This window comes from Pleurodeles waltl, chromosome 1_1, assembly GCF_031143425.1.
Source record: "Pleurodeles waltl isolate 20211129_DDA chromosome 1_1, aPleWal1.hap1.20221129, whole genome shotgun sequence".
Taxonomy (NCBI): Eukaryota; Metazoa; Chordata; class Amphibia; order Caudata; family Salamandridae; genus Pleurodeles; species Pleurodeles waltl.
Window position 1 is genome coordinate 54,161,778 of NC_090436.1, and position 21,588 is coordinate 54,183,365.

The following is a 21,588-nucleotide window of genomic DNA, read 5'->3' on the forward strand; positions in this document are numbered from 1 at the left end:
TGAAGCCTTGATAGTAAGGCCTGCTGTTAGACTTGGCATCATTGGCATGGTCTCCCCTAACTTTTTGCCTCTACTTCCCAGGTTGGTTCTGTGTGCTGGACTCTGTTTTTGCTGTTTTGGTTGCTCTGGACACGTTACCACTGCTGACCAGTGCTAAAGTGTAAGTGTTCCCTGTACAAATTATATGTGTACATTGGCTTATCCATGATTGGCATAGTTGATTTACTAGTAAGTCCCTAGTAAAGTGCACTAGTGGTGCCCAGGGCCTGTAAATCAAACGATACTAGAGGGCCTGCAGCACTGGTTGTGCCACCCACAGTAGTTCTGTAAACATGGTTTAGACCTGCCACTGCAGTGTCGGTGAGTGCAGTTTTGTTTATTTTTTTATAAAGATGTTTTATTATTTTCCAAAAAGAAATTTACAAAAACATTGCCAAGCCAAGTGATACATATTTTTGCATAGCGCCCTACTGTGCGCATACAACTTATTTCGGATTTAATAGGATCACTTGAGATGGGTAAAACAATACGGAAGAAATAACCCAAAGGGAAAGGCGTGAGAGTTGAAAAAAGGGAAAGAGGGAAAGGAGTGAAAAGGGGTAAAGAGAAGGTCTCCTGTCCACGTGTGATTCATGGTATGGGTTATAAATTTTGGAGGTATTCTTGGCGCCCAGCGGCTAGTTTCGATCGTAAGTGAGTTTGCCCTCTGTTAGTCGATCCCACTCATTTATGCGGGGCAGGTCTCCCTAGGCCCAGAACGAGATTGAGCAGGAGGACCAGGCCCACTAGAATTTTGGATTAGTCAAAGGAGTTGGTTTTGAAATGTAAGTGTAAATCGGGAACCCATGTAATCTAGCCCTCTCCCAGGACCTCCCAACCTCCCCAAATCTTATCGTACTTGCCCGGGCACCCCCTGTCCTCGTATACCACTCTCTCTTGTTGAGCACACCAATCCATCCCCCGTTTCCATTTATTTAGGGATGGGGCTCCCTCTGACATCCATTTGATCATGATATCCCCTTTGGCAACCAGACATGCTATTCCCACAAAGGCTCTCTCCATTCTTCCTAAATCTGTGTCTCCCGCCACCCCCAGTAGGAACAGGAGGGGTTCGGGGGGTAGGTCTGTTTGCAGGGCCCCAGAGATTTGTGCTGCAATCTCTTTCCAGTATTTCTCTATGATCGGACATAACCATGTCATGTGGCAGAAATCTGCTCCAGGCTGGGAGCATCTGGGGCAGGCAGCTGTGGAGCGGAGGCCCGCCTCGCATAGTCTCTTGGGTGACATGTATACGGCGTGTAAGAAGTAGGATTGTATCAAGCGGAGCCTGGAGGATATAGTTGTGAGTGCAGTTTTAACAGCCAATTTGACTTGCCAAGTGTGCCCACTTACCAGGCCTAAACCTGCCCTTTTCTTACATGTAAGACACCCTAAGGTAGCCCCTAGGTAGCCCCATGGGCAGGGTGCAGTGTATGTTTAAGGTAGGGCATATACTAATGTGTTTTATATGTCCTGAAATACTGCCAAATTCGGTTTTCACTGTTGCAAGGCCTAAATGTTGCATAGGTTAACATGGGGGCTGCCTTTAAATAACTTTTAAGCGTAGTTTCCCTTTGGGAGCAGATTTAGATGTGGCATTTGGGGTTTTTGAACTCACAATGTAAAAATACATCGTTTAGTGAAGTTGAATTTTAGGTTGTGTGTTTGAAAATGCCACTTCTAGAAAGAAGGCATTTTCTTGCTTAAACCATCCTGTGACTCTGCTTGTTTGTGGATTACCTGTCTGGTTCAGTTTGACAGTTTGGCTGTTTGCACCTCTCCTCTAGACAGTGACACAAAGGGAGCTGGGGTGTAGGCTGCATATCCTGATGAGCCATCTGGGCTGAGGGGAGGGGAGGAGTGGTCACTTACACCTGAAAAAGCTGTGCCTGCCCTCACACAATGCAGTCTCTAACCCCCTGGTGTGTGTGTGGGGCCTGGCCTTGGCAAGGCAGGATCTTGAAAACAGAGACTTCTCTTTGAAGTAGGCCTACTTCAAAGGCAGAAATAGGTATAAGAAGAGCACTGAAACCCCTGGAAATTAGATTTCTTCTGAAACCAAGAGGAACCTCTGCCAAGGAGAAGATCTGGAGAAGCTGGAGGAGGAGTACTGCCCCTTTGCCTGTGGTTGTTCTTTGCTGGGTTTGTCTGCAGTAGCTGCTTCGACCTGAGAGAGGACAAAGACTGACTTTTGTGTGACTTCCCACTGGTGAAGAATCTCCAAGGGTTTGAAACTGATCTTGCCTCCTGTTGTTGAAGTCTCAGGGATAGCAAAGACTTCTCTCTGCCAGCACTTGGGTTTTCTGCTGAGAGTCCTGCCTGCCAAGTGGTGCCCTAAACTGTCTCTGGGCCCTTGAAAGGTGCAGCTGGTGGAAAAGGACAGAAATCCACGCAAAGACTACTGTGCGGGGAAACGTTCGACACTCTACCCGCTTTGCAGCTGAAAAACAATGCACCGCCAGCCTTGGGGCTAAAATCGATGCTCCACCTGCATCGCAGCTGGGAAATTGACACAACGTGGCTGAGGAAACGACAAACAACACCTGTAGAGGCTGCTGTTAACGACGCAAGCCCCACACAGCACTGTTTCTTGATACCGTGCGACCGAATTTCGATGTAACATCGCTGGGTACGGAAAATCAACGCAAAGCCTGCCCAGGCCTGAGGAGTATTTCCTGATCGACGCATCGCTCTCTTGGGGAGAGGAAAAAACTACGCACACCGACCCGACCGGAGGAGAAACGATGCATGGTCTCGCTTGCAGGTGAAAAATCAACTCATCGCTGGCTTTTTCCGACTCACACTCACCCGTTCGGTGTTATTTTGACACAACCCAGGTACTTTTTCACGCTAACAGTGTTCTCACTGTTTTCTAAAGGATTTAAGACTCTTATTCTTTAAAAATGGATAACTTGACTTGTGTATGTTGGATTTTTGTTCTTATAGTCTTGTTTTGTTTAGATACATATTACCTATTTTTCTAAACCTGTGTTATCATTTTGTAGTGTTTTCACGGAGTTACTGTGTGTGTGTTGGTACCAATGCTTTACACCTTGCTTCTGAAGCTAAGCCTGCCTGCTCGTGCCAAGCTACCAAGGAAGTGAGTGGGGGTTGACTGAGGGTGATTTTCCTTACCCTGACTAGAGTGAGGGTCCTTGCTTGGACAGGGGGTAACCGGACTGCCAACCAAAGACCCCATTTCTAACACCTGCCTTTTGCACAGCCTCCAAAACGTTCCATAGGTGGACCAGGTAGTCATCCCAGGTAGAGCTAAAGACAGCTATATCATCTAGGTATGCTGCACTGAAGGCTTCCAGACTTTGGAGGACTGTATTCACCAACCTCTGAAAAGTGTCAGGTGCATTTTTCAAACTAAAGGGCATAACAGTAAACTGATAATGTCCTCCAATGGTTGAAGAATGCAGTTTTTGGTTTTGCATCTAATGACAATTTGATCTGTCAATACCCTGCACTCAAGTCAAAGGTGCTTAGATACTTGGCAGATGCCAGTGAATCTACTAGCTCATCCTCCCTGGGTATAGGGTGAGCATCAGTCTTAGTGATTGTGTTGAGCCCTCTATAACCTACACAGAACCTCATCTTCTTTCCAATTTTGTGAATGAGGTTTTGGTACCAGATCCACTGGGCTAGCCCAAGGGCTTTCAGAGTGCTTAATCAATCTTCTGCACCTCTGCTTTGGTGCAATCCCTCACATGATCAGGTCGCCTGTAGATTTTACTTTTGACAGGCAGGCTATCTCCTGTATCAATGGTGTGTTCACACCATGTGGTTTGTCCATGTGTAAGAGAAAACAGTTCTGGGAACTGCCCTAGGAGATGTTTATAGTCTTCTCTTGGAGACTGAGAAAGGCAATCTGCTAAGACCACCCCATCCACTAAACCATCAGTTGCAGAATTAGAAAAGAGGTCAGGGAAAGGGTCACTCTCATTTTCCTGTCCCTCATCAGTGGCCCTGAACAGGGTCAAGTCAGCCCTGTCATAGTAGGGCTTTAGGCAGTTCACATGAAGTACTCTGAGAGGATGTCTAAGAGTGCCAAGGTCAACTAAATAAGCGATCTCACCCTTTTTCTCCCCTATGATGTGTGGTCCACTCCATTTGTCTTAGAGTGCTCTTGGTGCACAGGCTCCAGGACCCACACTTTATGCCCTGGTTGGTATACTGTTAGGACAGCCTTCTTCTGGTCATGCCATTGTTTTTGCAAATCTTGGCTTGCCTGAAGGTTTTTACTGGTCTTCTTCATGTACTCAGCCATTCCGGATCTGAGGCCAAGTACATAATCCGCTATATCTTGTTTAGGGTGCTTTAGGGGTTGCTCCCAACCCTCCTTTACAAGACCTAAAAGACCCCTAACAGGGTGACCAAAGAGGAGTTCAAAGGGGCTGTAGCCCACTCCTTTTTGGGGTACATCCCTGTAGGCGACGAGGAGGCATGGGAAGAGGACATCCCATCTCCTCCTGAGTTTGTCAGAGAGTCCCATAATCATGCCTTTTGGTGTTTTGTTAAAACGCTCAACCAACCCATTTGTTTTGGAATGGTAAGGTGTAATGAATTTGTATTTTACATTGATTTCAAGTATGCAGATATGAAGTTGCTATTTCTGTCTGATACAACCTCTTTTGGGAAACCCATCCTGGAACAAATCCCAGGAGGGCTTTGGCCACTGCAGGAGCTCTAGTGGTCCTAAGAGGTATGGCTTCTGGATACCTGGTGGCATAGTACACCACCACCATGCTTCTGGATACCTGGTAGCATGGCCCACCACCAGAATAAATCTGTTTTCAGAAGCTGTGGGAGGGTCAAGGGGGCCAACAATATCAACCCCTACCCTTTCAAAGGGTACCCCAACTACTGGCAGTGGGATTAAAGGGGTCCTTGGAGTGCCACCTGTCTTTGCACTGGCTTGACAACTGACACAGGAGCGACAAAACTCCTTGGTATCTTAAGACATGTGAGGCCAGTGAAAGTGAGGGACCAGTCTGTCCCAGGTTTTGCTTTGCCCCAGATGTCCAGCAAGAGGAATGTCATGTGCCAAGGTCAACAACAATTATTTACTTTGCAGAGGGATGACCAAACTCCTGGTGGCACCAGGTTTGGGGTCCCTTGCTTCTGAATACATGAGGTTGTTTTCCCCAGTACACCCTGTGTGTGCCACTGATATCCCCTGCTTCCTCTTTGACAGCTTGGTGTCTCAAATCCTCAAGTGTGGGGCAAGTCTGCTGTGCCACACACTTAACTCCACTCTGGGAGGCCCCCTGCACCTAAGAGTTCAGCTGTATCAGCTTGAAGTTCTTCAGGTGTAGGTTCTGTCCAGGGAGTTGACTCCTCCTCCTCAAAGGGGGAATAATCAGTGGTGGGAGGGATAGGGGATAATTTGTTAGCTTTCCTAACCCTGATTTTGGGAAGCTCTTGGTCCATGGCTTCAGGATCCGAAATTCCCTGTTCTCTTTGCTTCTTGGCCTGATCCCTGGTTAAAGCAAAGATATGCCCAGGAATGCCCAGCATGGCTGCATAGGCCTCCAACTCCACTTCAGCCCTCTCAAAGTCATTCCCTAATAGACACACTAAAGGTAGGTCTGTGGACACTACAACTTTTTAAGGACCAGTAAACTCCCCCCTCCCAGTTGAGATCAACAACTGCCATGCGGTAGCTTACAGTGTTGTGTTGGACGTCAATCACTTGGTACTGATGACCAAGTAGGTGTTGCTCAGAGGCCACAGGTTTTTCAGTCACCATGGTGACACTGGCACCTGTGCCCCTGTAGGCCTCAACCTGAACACCATTTATTAGGGGTTGTTGATTGTACCTATCCATATTAAGGGGACAAGCAACAAGGGTGGCAAAGTCAAGGTGCTTGAGACGGCGGTGCCCAGCGGAGCGGTGCTTGAGACGGCGGTGCCCAGCGGAGCGGTGCAGAGACGGCGGTGCCCAGCGGAGCGGTGCTTGAGATGAAGGACCCAGCGGAGCGGTGCTTGAGATGAAGGGCCCAGTGGAGCGGTGATTGAGATGAAGGGCCCAGCGGAGCGGTGCTTGAGACGGTGGTGCCCAGCGGAGCGGTGCAGAGACGGCGGTGCCCAGCGGAGCGGTGCTTGAGATGAAGGGCCCTGTTCAGCGGTTCTTGAGATGGCGGTGCCCTGTTCAGCGATTCTTGACTTGAAGGGCCCTGTTCAGCGGTGCTTGACTTGAAGGGCCCTGTTCAGCGGTTCTTGAGACGGAGGTGCCCTGTTCATCGGTTCTTGACTTGAAGGGCCCTGTTCAGCGGTGCTTGACTTGAAGGGCCCTTTTCAGCAGTTCTTGACTTGAAGGGCCCTGTTCAGCGGTTCTTGAGATGAGTGTCCGGGTCAGCAGATCCGGCCATGCCATGGATTTCACTCGCCACCTGACATGTGGCTGCCGGGGCCTTCCTTCCCACCTGTCTTTTCGCTTGCAGGGCCCTCCTGTGCTGCCGTACTGGGCCTGTGGGTGTCCTCCTGCACACCTGGAATGGGGCTGGTGGGGCCCTCCTGGGCAGCTGGCCTGCTGCCGGACTTGTCGGGCGTGCTGCCCTTGCCACCCTTCCCTGCTCGTCTGTGGCCCTTTCCTCCCTTTGGCGGTGTGCCAGGTGGCACCCCACTTCCTGACGGAGCCAGGGTATGCTTTTTGGAGCCTGCTGTCTCTGGCCTCTCGCGCCAGGCACTGGCTTTCTTTGCTTTTTTTTCAGGGGGTGGGCTGGCCGTGTCTTTACTCCTAGCCGAACTAGCTGGCCTTGAAGGTGGGGGACTCCAAAGTCCTTGGACTATTTTCTTTGGTGGTCCGGGTTTTGTGGTGGCCGAGGTGCTGATTGCAGTCTTATGAGATGGACGGGGTGGGGGAGTTGTAGGAAAGAGGTCAAGTTTGGAAAGGAAAAGAAGTTTAGAAAGAGAGGGACGGGTAGGTGTAGTGGGTATGGGAGTGGAGGAAGAGGATGTGGTTGTAGGAGAGTCAAGTCTGGTGTCTTTGAGTGCAGGTGCTGGTGCTGGAGGCTGTCGTGAGGTGGATGGCTGTTGGGTGGGTGTCTGCCTGCGTTTGTGTGGTTTGGAAGAGGGGGTCACAGACACACTGGGAGAGGACACAGGGGACGTGTAAATGGTAGTGGGGGTGGTGACTGCACGTGTGTGGAGTGTTCTGGTGGGTGTGCTGTGATGGACGTAGTGGCTGAAGATGTTGTGCATGCAAGTGTGAGTGGAGACATCACAGGGAGGGAGGAGGGAGACGAGGAGGAGGGGGACACAGAGGAGGCAGTGGCTGTTGCTATGTCTGCATGTAGATGTTGCTTGGGTGAATGCTTGTGTGATGTGTGGTGCTTATGTCTGGATGAGCTTCCCTTGGGTGTTGAGGTGTGTGCAGGCTGGTCTGTAGGTGTGTCTGGGATAGGCAGAGGTACAGGGGAGTGGGACTGGGTGGAGGAAGTTGGAGGGGGGAGGCTAGAGACAGGGACAATGGCTGCCGTCAGTGCTGAGGCCAGAGCGTTGAACGATCGCTGATGGGCAGCCTGACCCGAATGAATGCCCTCCAGGTATGCATTACTCCGGTGCACCTCCCTTTCTACACCCTGGATGGCATTCAAAAGGGTAGACTGCCCAACAATGAGCGTCCTGAGGAGGTCAATTACCTCCTCACTTAGGGCTGCAGGGGTCACTGGGGCAGGGCCTGAGGTGCCTGGGGAGAAGGAGATGCCCACCTTCCTGGGTGAGCGGGCACGGGGCGAATGCGGAGGGGCTGCTGGGAAGGCGGTGCTGGTGCGCTGGGTGGCGGCTGTACCTGTTGTTGCGGGGGGCACGGATGTTGCCGCCACCACAAGGGAGCTCCCTTCTGAGGACGAGTCTGTGTCGCTGGTGTCAGCACGTGTCCCCGATGTGGAGCTCCCCTCGCCCTCCGTCCCACTGGTGTACTCAGGGTCCGTTGCATGGCCCTCCAGGGCCATGTGGGATGCAGCTCCCTCGTGCTCCGATGCCACTTCTCCTCCGCCTGATGATGCTAATGCACACATGAACAGGAAGAGCACAAGAAAAGGGTGGGGGGGAGAAATATAGACATGTTGAGTGCATGCATGGGCGACACTGTTGGCTGAGAGGACAGACACAGAAGCCCCCCGCACTACGCCGCGCACTTGGGGTTCACTACTCAATCCGTGGGACATGGCCTACAAGCCTATGGACGACAACTCCACACATAGGTGACACAGGGCCATGATTAGCTGTACTAGGCAACCTACAGAGGTGGGGGGTGGGGGCACAGGGCCTACGGAGGGGCCTAGCCTACAGAAATCGCCCTGGCCTAGGGATACCCACAGCCCTCCTCCCCCACCCAGACACCTCCACTGCGCGCAAAGTCGGCAGAATGTGCTTGTACTCACCCCCTTGTGCCACCGCCAGGATCCAGAACATCAGGGGGGTCAAAGTACGACTGGCACCCCTCCTACGTTGGGAGGCCATCCCCAGCCGAGCTTCCGCCGTCTTCCTGCTCCAGCGTCGGATGTCCTCCCACCTCTTCCGGCAGTGGGTGCCCCGTCTGTTGTGGACCCCCAGGGTCCGGACCTCCTTGGCGATGTCACGCCAAATGTCAATTTTCTGATGGGCGCTGACCTATGTGACATGTACAGGGGGAGAAAATAAATCATCACCTTCTGCATGCTCGATGTGAGTGGCCCCCTATCCCCACCCTTGCCATGTGGCACATGCTCTCATCTGTCGTTTGATGCATGCCTCAATCGCTCCCCTCCCCACCATCTTTCATTCACCACACTCAACACAGGCATTGGCCACAAATCATGGGCTCAAACATATGCGGAGCTACATAGTTTTCCCTGAGGTGGGGGATTTGCCTACCGTGAAGGGTGATTTCTATGCCCTTGGACATATCCCCAACATCATAGGTGTCATTGATGGGACCCATGTTGCTTTGGTCCCCCCAGCAGGAGTGAACAGGTGTACAGGAACAGGAAGAGTTATTATTCCATGAATATCCAGGTGATCTGTTTGGCAGACCAGTACATCTCCCATGTTAATGCTAAGTTCCGTGGGTCAGTGCATGACGCCTACATCCTGCAGAATAGCAGCATCCCGTATGTGATGGGTCAACTCCAGAGGCACCGGGTGTGGCTATTAGGGGACTCTGGTTACCCCAACCTGTCATGGCTATTGACCCCAGTGAGGAATCCCAGGACCAGGGCAGAGGAACGGTACAATGAGGCCCATGGGAGAACTAGGAGGGTGATCGAGCGAACCTGTGGCCTCCTGAAGGCCAGGTTTAGGTGCCTCCATATGACAGGTGGATCCCTAATGTACTCACCAAAGAAGGTGTGCCAGATCATCGTGGCCTGCTGTATGCTTCACAACCTGGCTTTGCGACGCCAGGTGCCTTTTCTGCAGGAGGGTGGTCCAGATGGTTGAGTTGTAGCAGCCGTGGAGCCTGTGGAGAGTGAAGAGGAGGAAGGTGAAGAGGACGACACAGAGAACAGGAACACAGTAATACAGCAGTATTTTCAGTGACCCACAGGTAAGAGTCAAACCCGTCATTTTACATATACTTCGACACTCCTACCTCTCTACTGTCTGACCTTTTCCCCCAGTGTATGGTAACTGTGTTGTGACTTTCCCTTCCGTTTTCAGATATGTGGGCCCCACTGCGTGACATCTGCTTTGTTTCCCCATGGACTACAGCTGTGTGACAGCGGTTTGTTGGCTTCACAATGTGAATGTACATTTTGGCACGGTCAAGTATAATACATTTGTTCAAAATCACAGCCAGACTCCAGATTGTTTATGTGTTTTATTGTGTGTTTATTCAGGTGCTCTAAATTGGATGGGTGGTTGCAAATCGGTGAGGGGTGATGGTGGAGGATTGTCCATGGCAGAGTCCAGACTATCAGTATCACAGGTGCATTGTCCAAATGCCTGTGGGAAGTGGAGCAGGGGCAATTTAAGGTTGGACAGGGTGACAATGTGGGACAGTGGGATGACAATCAGGGCGGTATCCTTTGCTGGCGGGGGTCTTGACATCTTACTCTGTCTTCTTCCTGGCTCTCAGGGCCCGCTTGCGGGGTGGTTCTCCTTCTGCAGGGGGTGGGGTTCTGGTGGCCTGTTGGTCTTGTGTCGGGCCTCCTGTCCACTAGCGCCGGCGGAGGTGGTAGGCATTTCTTGGTCCATGCTAGTGTCAGGGGCCCTTTGTGGTGCCACAGTGTCCCGCAATGTGGTGACTACCTGATTGAGGGCCACTACGATGGTACCCATTGCGGAACTGATGTTTCTTAGTTCCTCCCTGAACCCCATATACTGTTGCTCCTGCAGAAGTTGGATCTCCTGAAACCTGGCCAGGACCGTCGCCATCGTCTCATGGGAGTGGTGGTATGCTCCCATGATGGAGGATAGGGCCTCGTGGAGAGTGGGTTCCCTTGGCCTGTCCCCCCCCCTGTCGCACAGCAGCCCTCCCAGTTCCCCTGTTTCCCTGGGCCTCTGTCCCCTGGACCGTGTGCCCACTACCACTGCCCCCAGGTCCCTGTTGTTGTTGGGGTGGTGGGTTACCCTGGGTACCCTGTAGTGGTGGACACACAGCTGATTGACGTGTCCTGGGGACAGAGGTATGGGCCCGCTGGGTGGGTGCTGTGCTGGTGTTCCCAGAGGGGGGAAGGTATGCTGTGGCCTGTGACTGCCTGAGGGGAACCGACTGTCCCAAGGTCCCCGATGGACCGGGCTGGTCATCTAGATCCAGGTCGACAGAGCTGCTGTCCTCACTGTGGGCCTCTTCTGGGGGTGGAGTGGACATTTGTGGACCCTCCTGCGGGTGACGTGGCGTTCGGGTCCTGCAGGGGTACAAAAGTATGATTATTGCTTCTGTGTGTGCCATAGTGTGCAATGGGTGGGTGCCCGTGTACCCCAGGGCTGGCATTCCTTTGTGGGGGCTGTTGTGCGGTGCTTTGGGGGGGGGGTATGTGCAGTGTCCATGCTTTGGCGATGGGTGTCCAGGGTTTGTGGTTGGATGCAGGGCCAGGTTTTGGGATGGGTGGGTTGTAATGGTGAGACATTTGCAAGGAGTTGGAGTAATGGGGGTGAGGGTGAGGGTGGGGGTATGATTTGGCATGCAGGTGGGGTGGGGGGGATGAAGTAGTGAAGATGAGACTTACCAGAGTCCATTCCTCCAGCTACTCCTGCGAGGCCCTCAGGATGCAGGATGTTCAAGACTGTAAATTCTGGGGGAGGAGGTGGGGATCCACCGCCAGTCTTCTGCACCGCAATGTTGTGCCTCGATACCATGGAACGCACCTTCCCCCGTAGGTCGTTCCACCTCTTCCTGATGTCATCCCTATTTCTTGGGTGCTGTCCCACAGCGTTGACCCTGTCCACTATTCTTTGCCATAGCTCCATCTTCCTGGCAATGGTGGTGTGCTGCACCTGTGTCCCGAACAGCTGGGGCTCTACTCGTACGATTTCCTCCACCATGACCCTTAGTTCATCATCTGAGAACCTGGGGTGTCTTTGAGGTGCCATGGGGTGGTGTGGGTGATGTGTGGGGTGGTATGTGTGGTAATTAGTGTGGTGATATGTAGTGGTGTGTGGTGTTTTGTGCGTGGGAGTTGTGTGGGTGATGGTGTTCTGTGCCTGTGGCTGCTAGTTTGTAGATGGTGGTGTCTCTCTCTGGCCTTCTGTCGCAATTGTGGTCGAAGGGGTTTGTGGGTGTGTGTTTTATATTGTGTTGGGTGTGTGGGAGTGGTGTGTGTATGTGTATCAGGTGTGTGTATTTTGAATTGTCCAATGTGATAGTGTTTTGTACAGGTATGTGTATTTTCAAGCGCGGCGGTGTGTACCGCCAATGGAATACCGCGGTTGAAAGACCGCTGCGTGGATTTGTGTGTCGTGATAGTGTGGGCGTATTTCTGTTGGTGTGACGGTGGAGGTTTGGTCATCGCCAGTTTATCACTGGCCTTTGGTGTGGCGGACTTTTGTGGATGTCGGGATTTTGACGGTTTGCCTGTTGTGGGTCAGAATGACCGTGGCGGTTTACCGCGACCGCGGCGGTGTTATGGCGGTCTTCTGTCTGGCGGTAAGCGCCTTTTACCGCTGAGGTTGGAATGACCCCCTCAGTGTTACAAAAATAAAGGTACTTTATTTCGGTGACACAAATACCAAAAATACCATAGAGAATGTACTCCCTTATGAGGTAAGTAATACACAAATTACATACACTAGTATGCAGAAGTAGGCATAAAAACAGTTAGAAAACAATGTAATTAGTGAAAATCACAATATTTAGAAATGGGCCTAGGGGGAGCACAAACCATATACCTAGAAAGTGGAATGCGAAAGTCCGTTTCCCACCTAGGCAAGCGTAGAGGGGAGCTGGAGTACTAGAAAACCCCAAAGGTAAGTACTAGAACCCACCCCGGTGACCAGGAAAGCAGGAGTGTAAAACACAGTAACTTTCCCAGAACACAGAAACAAGAAGAAGAATTATGCAAAATCCAGAAGACACTGCAAGCCACCAACAGTGGAGTCCTGGACAAGAAGACCTGTGGAAGAAGGGGACCAAGTCCAAGAAGCACAGAAGTGTCCAGGAAGAGCAGGAGCCCCTGCTAACCCAGATGAACATGCAAAAGGAGAACCACCGGTGAAGAAGGAAAGTCAGTACTGCACCCAAGAAGACATAGTCGGGTTCTTGGAGGGTGCAAGTGATGTCCTATACTGGATGGAGGATTGCAGTTTATTTTGCGTCATCGGAGTCCGCTAACAAGCCTTGGCACACGCAATAGTCGTGGTTAATGGAAAATGGCACTGCTCGGGAGCAGGAAGGACCAGGTGGACTCTACACAGGAGGGGGAGTCAGAGGGCACCCTCAGCAACTCAGAGAGCCCACAGAAGACCAGGCAGCGCTCACAGGAGTCCAACAGCATGAGGACAAGGAAGGTGCAAAAGAGGCTCATGCATCATTACATCAAAGGCTCCCACGTTGCTGTAGAACCACTCAGGAAGCTGTTCATTGCAGGAGTGCTGGGGGGCCAGAGCTACAAGATGCACGAAGGACTCGGAGGAAGGATGCCAACAAGTCTTTGCAGCTGCAAAACACGTGGTGCATGGGGGTATTGTCTTGCGTGGGGAGGCAAGCTCTTACCTCCACCAAAGTTGGACAGTTGGATGAGAGGACCACCTGTGATGCAGGATCAACACAGCTCAGCAGGAGAGGGGATCTATGCAGCTGATCGTGGTTGAAGTAGAAGCCTGCAGAAGCAGGGGAGTGACTCCTTCACCCCAAGGGAGATTACTTCGCTCTTCTGATGCAGGCTGAAAACTGGCTGTCTTCAGACGATGCACAACCGGGAAACAGTTGCAGTTGGTGGCAGGATCCAGAGATACAATGTTGCAGAAGGTGTCTTGCTTCTTTGTTGCAGCTTGTAAAGTTTCTGAAGGGTCCAGATGCAGTTTCTTCAGTGAGATGTCGAAGTGGAGGATGCAGAGGATTCCTGCTGGAGTCTTGCAATCTGAATCTGAGGAACCACCCAAAGGAGAGACCCTAAATAGCCCTGAAAGGGCAATTGGTCACCTATCCAGGTAAGCACCTATCAGAGGAGGGCTCTGATGTCACCTACCCGCACTGGCCATTCACATGCTTACAGAGTTCCCTGCCAACCTTGAATCCAAGATGGCAAAACCCAGGGACCCTCTGAAGGAGCTCTGAGCACCACACCTGGGGTGGTGATGGACAGGGGAGTGGTCCCTCACCTTTCCTTTGTTCAGTTTCACCCCCAGAGCAGGGACTGGGGGTCCCTGCACAGGTGTAGACTCGTTTATGCAAGGAGGACACCAAATGTGCCCTTCAAAGCATTTCCAGTGGCTTGGGGAGGCTACCCCTCCCAAGCCTGTAACACCTATTTCCAAAGGGATAGGGTGAAACACTCCTCTCCCAAAGGAAACCCTTTGTTCTGTCTGCCTGGGCTCAAGCTTTTCAAGCAATAGAAGGGCAGAAACCTGTCTATGAGGTGGCAGAAGCTTGGGCTACCGCGAAAATCTCAGAAGGCTGAAATGGCAATACTGGGCTACCGTGAAAACCTGAGAAGGCTGAAATGGCAATACTGGGTGTTCTCTAAGGAGCTCCCAGAGTGCATAGAATCATACAACCAATTTTTGCAAAAGCCTTAGGGTATGATTCCAATATGTTTGATACCAAACATGCCCATGTTCGGAGTTACCATTATGTAGCTGGAAATAGGTATTGACCTATTTCCAGAACATGCGTAAAATGGCGTGCCCGCACTCACAAAGTCCGGGGAAATGGTCCTGGAGGTCATGGGGGCACCTCTGCTAGTACAGGGGTGCCCTCACTCACAGTTTACTTTGAACCCTGCCCTGAGGGCTGGAAGGCCTGCTATTGGGGTGACTTATAATTGACCTGGTGCAGTGTAAATGGTTGTGAAAGGGTTCTTGCAGCTTTTTTACGCAGGCTGCAATGGCAGTCCCGCATAAGCCTTTGCATAGGCTCCCTATGGGTGGCAAAATATATGCTGCACCCCATATGGATCCCCTGCAACCCGAATGATCTGGGTACCTAGGTACCATATACTAGGCACTTATAAGGGGGCACCAATATGCCAATTTAGAGTGAAATTCAGAGTTTTGGGAGAGAGAGCATAGTCACTGGGGTCCTGGTTAGCAGGATCCTAGTGAACACAGTCGAGCACACACACTTCAGGCAGAAAATGGGGAAAACCATGCCAAGAAAGAGGGTACTCTCCTACGGGGGGTGCAGATGGCCTTGTCTCCTCTCAGTCCCTATGGATCCTTGTTTGCCAAGCCAGGTGAGAGATGTTTATGCGGACCTCCTCTCTTGCTTCTAGGTCGCGTCACAACCAGTTCATCTGTCCTTCACTAGTGCACAGACATCCACACACTGGTGCTGCTGTTACTGATTATTAGCAGGGAAGGCTGCCTAGGCAAATCTTCTGGGCCTAGTCCAAATAAGGCCTTCTGTTGCTGCTGCTGTTTCAGCATTTCTAGGTGCTCAGTAGGGGGGGTGCGGACATCGGTTCCCCTCTCCTTACGCTACTTCATGCCCCCACGCGCACTCTCACCTGGCCTCCATAGCACTGCCAGCAACCATCATGAAGCCTTTGCATGACATAGCCATGGTGCAGCTGTATGGGCTCTGGCAGATATTTAGTGACCACAATCAAGCCACGTTGATATGGCTGCCAGCATCACCATTCTCCAATGTAGAAACAGAGGAGAGGGGACTAATTTTTTCAAAGCTAAGCAGGAGAAAATGAGTGGAAAATGAATGGACTAGACTACCTTGATCTGAGGAAGATGGAATATTCTGTCAGTAATAATCTCCTTACAGGCGCCCAGAGAGCCATTTTTGTAACTAACAAAAGTAGAGTGAGGATGTTTCCTTGGAGTACAATAAACATGTTTAACTCTAGATTAACATCTAACTACACGCGTGAAATGGGAGTATTCTTAGGGCTTACCTGTGAAATCCCCATACTGGGCGCAGGCGTGTGTCCTGTCCTGAAAAGGGAATAACACAGTGATATAAACTGGTCAGCATCTTAATTTTTTATAGGAAGGTCATTACTGTGGCCTTTCTCTAAAAATCCTCATTGACTGTCCAAATTATATAAAATCCGAACACAATTTCATGTCAATCGAGCAATCAATTGTTGCACCTGCACACAGCCACTACTGAACAAATGTTTTCTGTGTGTTCTTTTGTGTTTTCTATCTTCCACACAGGGGCATTGCTTGGTCAGTATGATTGGGTGAGGGGGGGGTTAGCTTAGAGTATCCAGCAATCAGGCTAGCACATGGTGTTAAAATACATAATACAACAAGCAGGGCGCACGAGAGGGGCTTAAGGGGCAGTGGAAAGGGAGAGGAATGTGTACTCGTTGGGGTACTAAGTGAGAGAAAGTGCATTATGTAGTGACATAATCATCATTTCTGAAGTATTTCCAAACAGACAGAGGGAGAGAGTGTGTGTGTGTGTTTTTATCTGTGTGTGTAAATATTCCTGTTGAAATCCGACAGACACATCACTATACTTGGATGAAAGCACCTGCTCCAACTATTTGTCACAAAATACATTTAATAGGGGGGTAACACCCCACACACAAGCCTCTGCTTCTACAGCAAGTGAAACCTACCCAAGGCATTTCAGTGAATTACCAGGAAATGTGACATGTTGCCAGGGTGGGATCAATATTATTACTAGACATCTTTTCTACTCTGTGCCATTTCCATCATCATTGTAACAAAAGCAGTTCTGCAAAACCAGGGAGGATGTGCCCATCCCAGAAGCCCAGACATTCATCAGAAGAGTAGGCACATTATGGGTCAGCCTCCTAATGTGTTACTTTCTCCATGTAAAATATAGAGCAGCAGCTTGCCATCATATATCTGTATAACCCTCACCTCTCTGGCCATCTCCTTTGTGATCTTGATTAAAGGGTAGAAAGACGAGTTACCTGATCCCAGATGCTGATGACCCGAAGGAAGGCTGCGTAGTTGTGCCCCGCCTTGAGTGGAGCATTGTAGTAGCCATGGTGGTAGGTCCCATCTCCAAGGACAAAGTCCTCTGAGCTGGTGAGGTTGTGACCAGGAAGAGCTGCTGTAATGTAGACATCCTGGTCCAGATTGCTGTTGTAGGGGGCCAAATCTTCCCTCTGGCAGATGTATTCACTCATGTTTCTTTTTGAAGATACAATTATCTGGTACTCGCTGGGAAGTAGAAATAACAATACTATTTAACTAATACAAAGGACCAGAAGAAACCCTTAATACTAATCTTATTAACAGATGTCACTGTAAGGAAACAGGATCCACCAGAAACCACGTCGCCACACTGACAACAAGAGACAGATATTTATTTTGCATAAAACTAAAATGAAATAATGGCTTACGTCAGACAAGAGAAATTGTCTTATTTTTTGTTTACAGTATACTTGTTTACAATATAATTGAGCAGGTGGTGGCCCTAGCCTCCTCGGACTTGCCTGTGACCAGTCCTCTGAGTGGCCATGGTGCCTTCTGACCCGGTTCCAGCCCCTACAATCTCCTGCCTCACCCCTGTCTCTCTCCATCTCTCTCTCTCTCTTTTCATGGCTTCTTTCTCGTTTTGTGCCTTTCTTCCCTCTACATTGTCCGGTCTTTCATCATCACTGGTCTCAATTATTTTCTCTTTTATTTTGCCTTGTTTTGGTGCCCAGGTTTTAGGTCTCACCTGTCCAGCTCTTGTGCTGTTCTTGTGAAATCTGTTGTATTTAATATAACTCTTAAAAGGGGCTTACATCCCATCCTTGATTTTCATTTGTTCCTGTGCTTGTCACTTACTTTTCCTCCATTTCTATTGGGCGTAGCATACTATTTCCTATTGTTCCTTGTGTGTTTGCTCTTATCAATGACCTGAGACCCAAGTACTGTTTTTCTCTGCTTATTTTAAGCTTCCCAGCACCCCTGCTATCACTACAAGATCTACACCCTTGCTTTGAGGCTACAGCACTGCCCAAGTGCCGTGGGCTCAGCCCACTGTGTTGATCTCAGTGGAGACCTCATAATCGCAGTGGCACTCACCAGGCCACTGGGGCAAGGTGTACTCACCAGTCTTCCTGGAACCGAAGCAACGATCCACTCTTGTGCTCCCTTTAGCAACTTGTGAAGCACCCGCAGCCAGCGGGAATACCCCATCAGAGGCCGGAGCTTGTTTAGCTTAGGCTTGCCTTTTAAAAGGCATGTTTGTATCTCCCTGCTAACAGACCCACTTGGAGAAATAGTTTTTTTGTTTTTCTGCCATGCTCTCTATTCGGCCACTACTGTTTATTCCCGCCGATAGACATGACATTTGCTCTCTCTACTTGTTCACATTATGGTTTTTAGCAAAACAAGTTAATATGTTCATAATCTACAGTGATCCTTTCAAGTAAGTTTGCACATATCTCATGTCGTTACACACCTGGGTTCTCAATAATACAGTGATACCCACTGACATATCTTGTATTGATCGCCTAATAATGGTGCTGAATTCAGCACATTCATATGGTTCTTTTCTTTTCTTTCTGTATACATCAACACATGGGTATATAAAGTTTCCAGCATGGTGGCTATCACAGACGCCGTCGGCAACGAGTTAGGGATGTTCTGAAAGTTTCACACGGTGAGTGCATGATAAAATCAAAAGTTCCTTTCTAATCACATTATCACGCGAGATGGTCGTGCATGTCAGCCCTGCTATACTTCAATCTAAGGAGCACACTATGGTGATGATATACACATACCTGTATATCAGCCCACAACTGGATGTTAAAGAAAGTGTTTGTTTTTCTTCAGTTTCTGACCACTTATTCATGTGAGAGCATTTTATATGAGATCACCTATTTTTAAATTTCATGATCATTTCTTGTTTAAATGTACATCTATGGAAACACGTTAATATGCTGTAGATGTGATTACGTTCACCACGAGCACCATGGGCTTTCTATGCACGCACAGTTTCATCCCCTCACAATATAATGAAAGTACATGTCGCTGTGTGGGTTGCACCACATGTCGTTTTCAGTTATGTTTTGCAACAGATGAAATATATGCGTCCTTTCACCTCTAGCAGAGTAACAAATCACAGGCTGATGTTCACCACAGAGGGGCATATTTATACTCCGTTTGCGCCGGAATTGCGTCGTTTTTTTTGACGCAATTTCGACGCAAAACTAACTCCATGTTTATACTTTGGCGTTAGACGCGTCTAGCGCCAAAGTCCATGGAGTTAGCGTCATTGTTTAGCGTGGACACCTACTTTGCGTTAATTATATGCAAGGTAGGCGTTCCCGTCTAAAAAATCGACTCCGAGGCATGTGCGTCGGATTTATACTCCCGGGCAAAATTCACGCCCGGGAGTGGGCGGGTCAAAAAAAATGATGTACGGCCGCTTTTGCGCCGTTTTTTAGCGCCTGCAAAAGGCAGGCGTTAAGGGACCTGTGGGCTCTGAAGGAGCCCAGAGGTGCCCTCCCATGCCCCCAGGGACACCCCCTGTCACCCTTGCCCACCCCAGGAGGACACCCAAGGCTGGAGGGACCCATCCCAGGGACATTAAGGTAAGTTCAGGTAAGTTTAAAAAAAAAAAAAATGTTTGTGGCATAGGGGGGCCTGATTTATGCCCCCCTACATGCCACTATGCCCAATGACCATGCCCAGGGGACATAAGTCCCCTGGGCATGGCTATTGGGCAAGGGGGCATGACTCCTGCTAAGACAGGAGTCATTTCTATGGGGGTTGGGAGTGGAAAAAAATGGCACAAATCGGGTTGAGGCGAAAAAATTGCCTCAACCTGACTTGCCCCATTTCTTGACGCCCAAGCCCCATATCCCCCTACGCCGGCGCTGCCTGGTGTACGTCGTTTTTTTTAACGCACACCAGACGGCGCCGGCGGCTAACGCCGGCTAACGTCATTCAATAAATACGGCGCCCGCATGGCGCTTCAGAATGGCGTCAGCCGGCGCTAATTTTTTTGACGCAAAACTGCGTTAGCGCAGTTTTGCGCCAAAAAGTATAAATATGGGCCAGAGTCTTTTCACGAGGGGTTTTTGAGCACGCCATAGATACACCCAGGGATTTATCTATGAGCCTTAGACTTGCGCCCGAAGTTCCTGGTTTCATTTCAGGCATTTACTTCATAGGACAATACTTTATTATGATTGATCAGAAATTGGCCACAAAGCAAAAATCTATCACCACCACTATTAAACCCATGTTCACACACTGTGATACTATAACCCAAAGTGTTGGCGTACTGCTGAGTGGGTAACAATAATCGACTGCAGCGCCGGACCCACTGTGCGCTTTCCTCATCGCGAGTCATGATAAACTCAAAACTGTATTTTACGCACTTTTTAAACCCAGTCAAAACTGGCATATATCACAGAATAAATGTCAATGGGTAATCCAAATAAATTGGAAGTCGGCACGTTTGGATTAGTTTTAATTTTACAATTTCCGAGCTGGCTATGTAGCAGCAACGAAACCTCGAGCCAAATATATTGGTAATTGTAAATTCAGAACCAGCCACTCATAAGTGGATTGCAGTGTCGTGCTCCACATTATGCGGTTGACTCACATTTGGGTGATGAAAACATTTTAATCCTAAATCATTGAACCCACGATATGCAATCAGCATGCGTGGACAAAATCGCTTTATTTTATTCATGTGAATGTTCTTGGAATTCCATTGAAATTTTGCAAAAGTATGCTTCAGAGAACATGTAGTTGTCAGTTTCATTTCTTCTTGCTGTTCACTACCAGTGTTTATGGAATCTCTGAGACAGTCCCCCAAACCATTGCTTCACCCAAACAAAATAACTTTCTTCAAAATAAGCACATGTTGTGGAAATCTGATATGTAAAGTACTGTTGCCAGACTCTCATTTAGTGATTGGGAGATTGGATTGTTGCTATGTTTTAGGTGATAGAGGTAAGAATGCTTGTCTGTTGTGTGGGGGACGATGGAGTGAGGTAGGGTGAATGCCCTGTCAGCAGGGAAGGATGTATCAACGGAAACATTCAGTGAGTGGTTTCACCCTCTGCCCCTCAGTCACTAACTGGAGAAGAAAGCCCCTCTCCATCATAAGTACATTACTCAAGAGCACAAACCTCTGCTTGTGCGCTGCTATGTTACAGTGTTATAGCTCTGGCATGAGTGGAGAATGGCTAAAAGTTCGTAACTGCCCTGCGTATGCTGACACTTGTAAAACCAGTGTTCTCTCAGCTATAAGGTACGTAGAGGTTATTTAGAGGTACGGGAACTGCTTGGTTTCCTTCAGTGGAAACCCTGCTGGCTCTGCCAACAGTAACTCAGAGCTCCATCTGCAACTTAAGCTCCGAGTCATGGAGGCAGGAAGCAGGAGGGATTTGTTTTCATTTACATGTTTTCCTTAGTGATTCTGTTGGTCAAGAAAGCTTATATTGCACAACTGCTCACCAAGCTACATTACATTAAAAAAAATATTATTATTCTTATAGGCGAAACACTTTGCATTTACCAATGCATTTTAGCTTTCACTCATTTTTCATTGCATTCCACCCATTTTGTTCTTCGCTTATTTGCCTCATTTTGTACCCTTGTTTTGAATTCTCTCATTTTGTGCCAGTGTTTTTCAATGCTTTCTCCTTGTTTTTTTGTTGTTTTGCCTCATTTCTGTGCCCTTGTTTTTGACTTATTTTGTTTTCTGCCTGATTTCCATTGCTTTTCCCGTTTTGTGGTGTCTTTCTGCCGTGTTCTGTGCCCTGTTTTCACTACTCCTGCCCTTTCTGCACTCCCTACCTCTCCACCCCTCCTTACCATCTCATCGGCACAACTTTTTACCGCTGCATCCAGCTCCTGTGCCCTCGTAGTACCCCCAACTACCCCCTCTGCTTGTCCCCCTCCCAGGACCTACTTAATAGTGGCAGCAGCAGGGATGTGCAGCTTTGACACACAGCGGGCATGCTGCTTGCACCCTAACAGTGCATCAAAGGAAAGCCATCTACACTAAAATGTGCC

General features: G+C 49.4%; 1 protein-coding gene across 1 annotated transcript in view; it reads right to left on the reverse strand.

The window, feature by feature from the left end:
- Positions 1 to 21,588, reverse strand: part of LOC138262044 (receptor-type tyrosine-protein phosphatase mu-like) — a 306,256-nt gene that overhangs the window by 190,595 nt on the left and 94,073 nt on the right. Inside the window, exons 4-5 of the mRNA XM_069211767.1 lie at positions 16,530 to 16,782; positions 15,534 to 15,573 (exon numbers count right to left, since the gene is read on the reverse strand). Of these exons, the coding sequence (XP_069067868.1) occupies positions 15,534 to 15,573; positions 16,530 to 16,782 (293 nt within the window). The remainder of the gene's footprint in view (positions 1 to 15,533; positions 15,574 to 16,529; positions 16,783 to 21,588) is intronic.